This window comes from Galeopterus variegatus, unplaced genomic scaffold, assembly GCF_000696425.1.
Source record: "Galeopterus variegatus unplaced genomic scaffold, G_variegatus-3.0.2 Scaffold5142, whole genome shotgun sequence".
Lineage (NCBI taxonomy): Eukaryota > Metazoa > Chordata > Mammalia > Dermoptera > Cynocephalidae > Galeopterus > Galeopterus variegatus.
In genome coordinates this window covers 116,912-118,542 of record NW_007731253.1, presented here as the reverse complement: position 1 = coordinate 118,542, position 1,631 = coordinate 116,912, and the positions used below count along the sequence as shown (strand labels likewise).

At 32.3% G+C, this 1,631-nt stretch overlaps 1 protein-coding gene across 1 annotated transcript in view; it reads right to left on the bottom strand.

The window, feature by feature from the left end:
• The window catches only part of LOC103604436 (lipopolysaccharide-responsive and beige-like anchor protein), a gene marked incomplete at its 3' end in the record, with an annotated part of 161,417 nt that overhangs the window by 46,751 nt on the left and 113,035 nt on the right, over positions 1–1,631 (bottom strand). The window contains exon 11 of the mRNA XM_008588988.1: positions 398–506. Coding sequence (XP_008587210.1) covers positions 398–506 — 109 coding nt within the window. The remainder of the gene's footprint in view (positions 1–397; positions 507–1,631) is intronic.

Genomic DNA, 1,631 nt, shown 5'->3' with positions numbered 1-1,631 from the left:
GCAAAGAAAAGTACACTACTGTTTCAATGCAAGGTAAGTAAATTATAGCCTCTATACCAGAAAAAAAGTTGGCCCACAAAACATGCTCACAGTTAAAGATGCCATGAGGCTCATTACCACATTTCCTTTTTGTTTAAAAAGATGACCGGTAAGGGGATCTTAACCCTTGACTTGGTGTTATCAGCACCACACTTTTCCGAGTGAGCCACGGGCCGGCCCTCACATTTCCTTATTAGAGGAATGGAGGCAAGGTAAAACAAGAAAATGTTACTTTAATTTAGGTAATTTTCTATAACCAAAGAGATATACCTGCAGACAGAATTTCTTAACCTCTTAGGAGAACAAGTACATGGCCTACAAATTAAGAATCAAAAACAGAAAATATTTCCTACTTTACCTTTTCAAGACTGTATCCTATTACCAAGAAGCCCTTACAGGCAAGCATCTGCTCTTGCATAGCAATTGAATTCTTCAACAACTCCATGATAAAAGCCAGCAAAGTTGAACTGGAATAAGAAAAAAGGCGATGGTTTGAAAAAACATACTCTATTTTAAAATTTAGTTTAGATATATGTAGCCTTCCATTTATCTCAATAAAAGTTCTCTATTTCAAAGAAATTGAAGTTCTATTAAAACTGTCTCCAACATTATTTAAGAACTAGGTTTTTAATGTAGGATTAGGATTTGGTCAAATACTTATTTCATATACTTTATCACAAACATATTAATAAATGAATTACTTAGAAACAATATGAGAAATACTGTTTGATATAGAGAAAAAGGAACACTTTCCAAAAATAAGTGATAGAAATGGCTAATAAAAGTATATTAAAGCCTTAAAGAATGAATGTAACTTAGATAAGCAATTATATTCAATTTTGGAGGGTTAGGAGCCAAAAGGAGGGAAAAATAGTGAAGCAAACACACAAAGGTGTAAACCTTCAAACAGCCAAGTTTGAGTGGAGCAGCAGCTTCATTAAAGGAAAAGATAAGAGTCAAATTAATTTGGAGACAAACCTGAGGTCCTTGAATATTAATTTAAGAAGCCGGGTCATTATCCCAACAGAAAAATTGTAATTCTGCAGTTAGTCTTGAAGACTTTTAAAATAGAACAGGAACTTACAACCATACTCCACTACCCAAAATTTTTAGAAATAGCCAAAATGGAAAGGAGTAAGATCAGTATTACTGCTTTCTCAAAGGCTCTGAGACATTTTGGCAGTGAAGCTCCTTCTCCATATCAGTGCTTTAATTGCCAGCAATTCCTATAAGATGTGGAAAAGTTTTAAAAAAAGAAAAAAGAGGATAACCAAGAAAAAAAGAACTGAGCCCTATTACAGCAGGACACAAAAAAAATTCCATGACTCTGTGAAGTATTAATATGTGAAGAGTAACTTAATATTAATAACTTAAAATATAGCCAACAAACATTAGATTTAATACCTCATTCCTTTTTTGGGAGGGAAAAAAAAAAAACATTTTGTTGCCCAAAAATAATATGAAAAAAATCATTCCACCATTAATTATATACATTGGTAGTAGACATCAACTTACATATAAAGCAGAAATTGAAAAGAGAATTTCAAAATGAGAGAATGGAAACCTCATTTAAATTTCTCAAACAATTAATA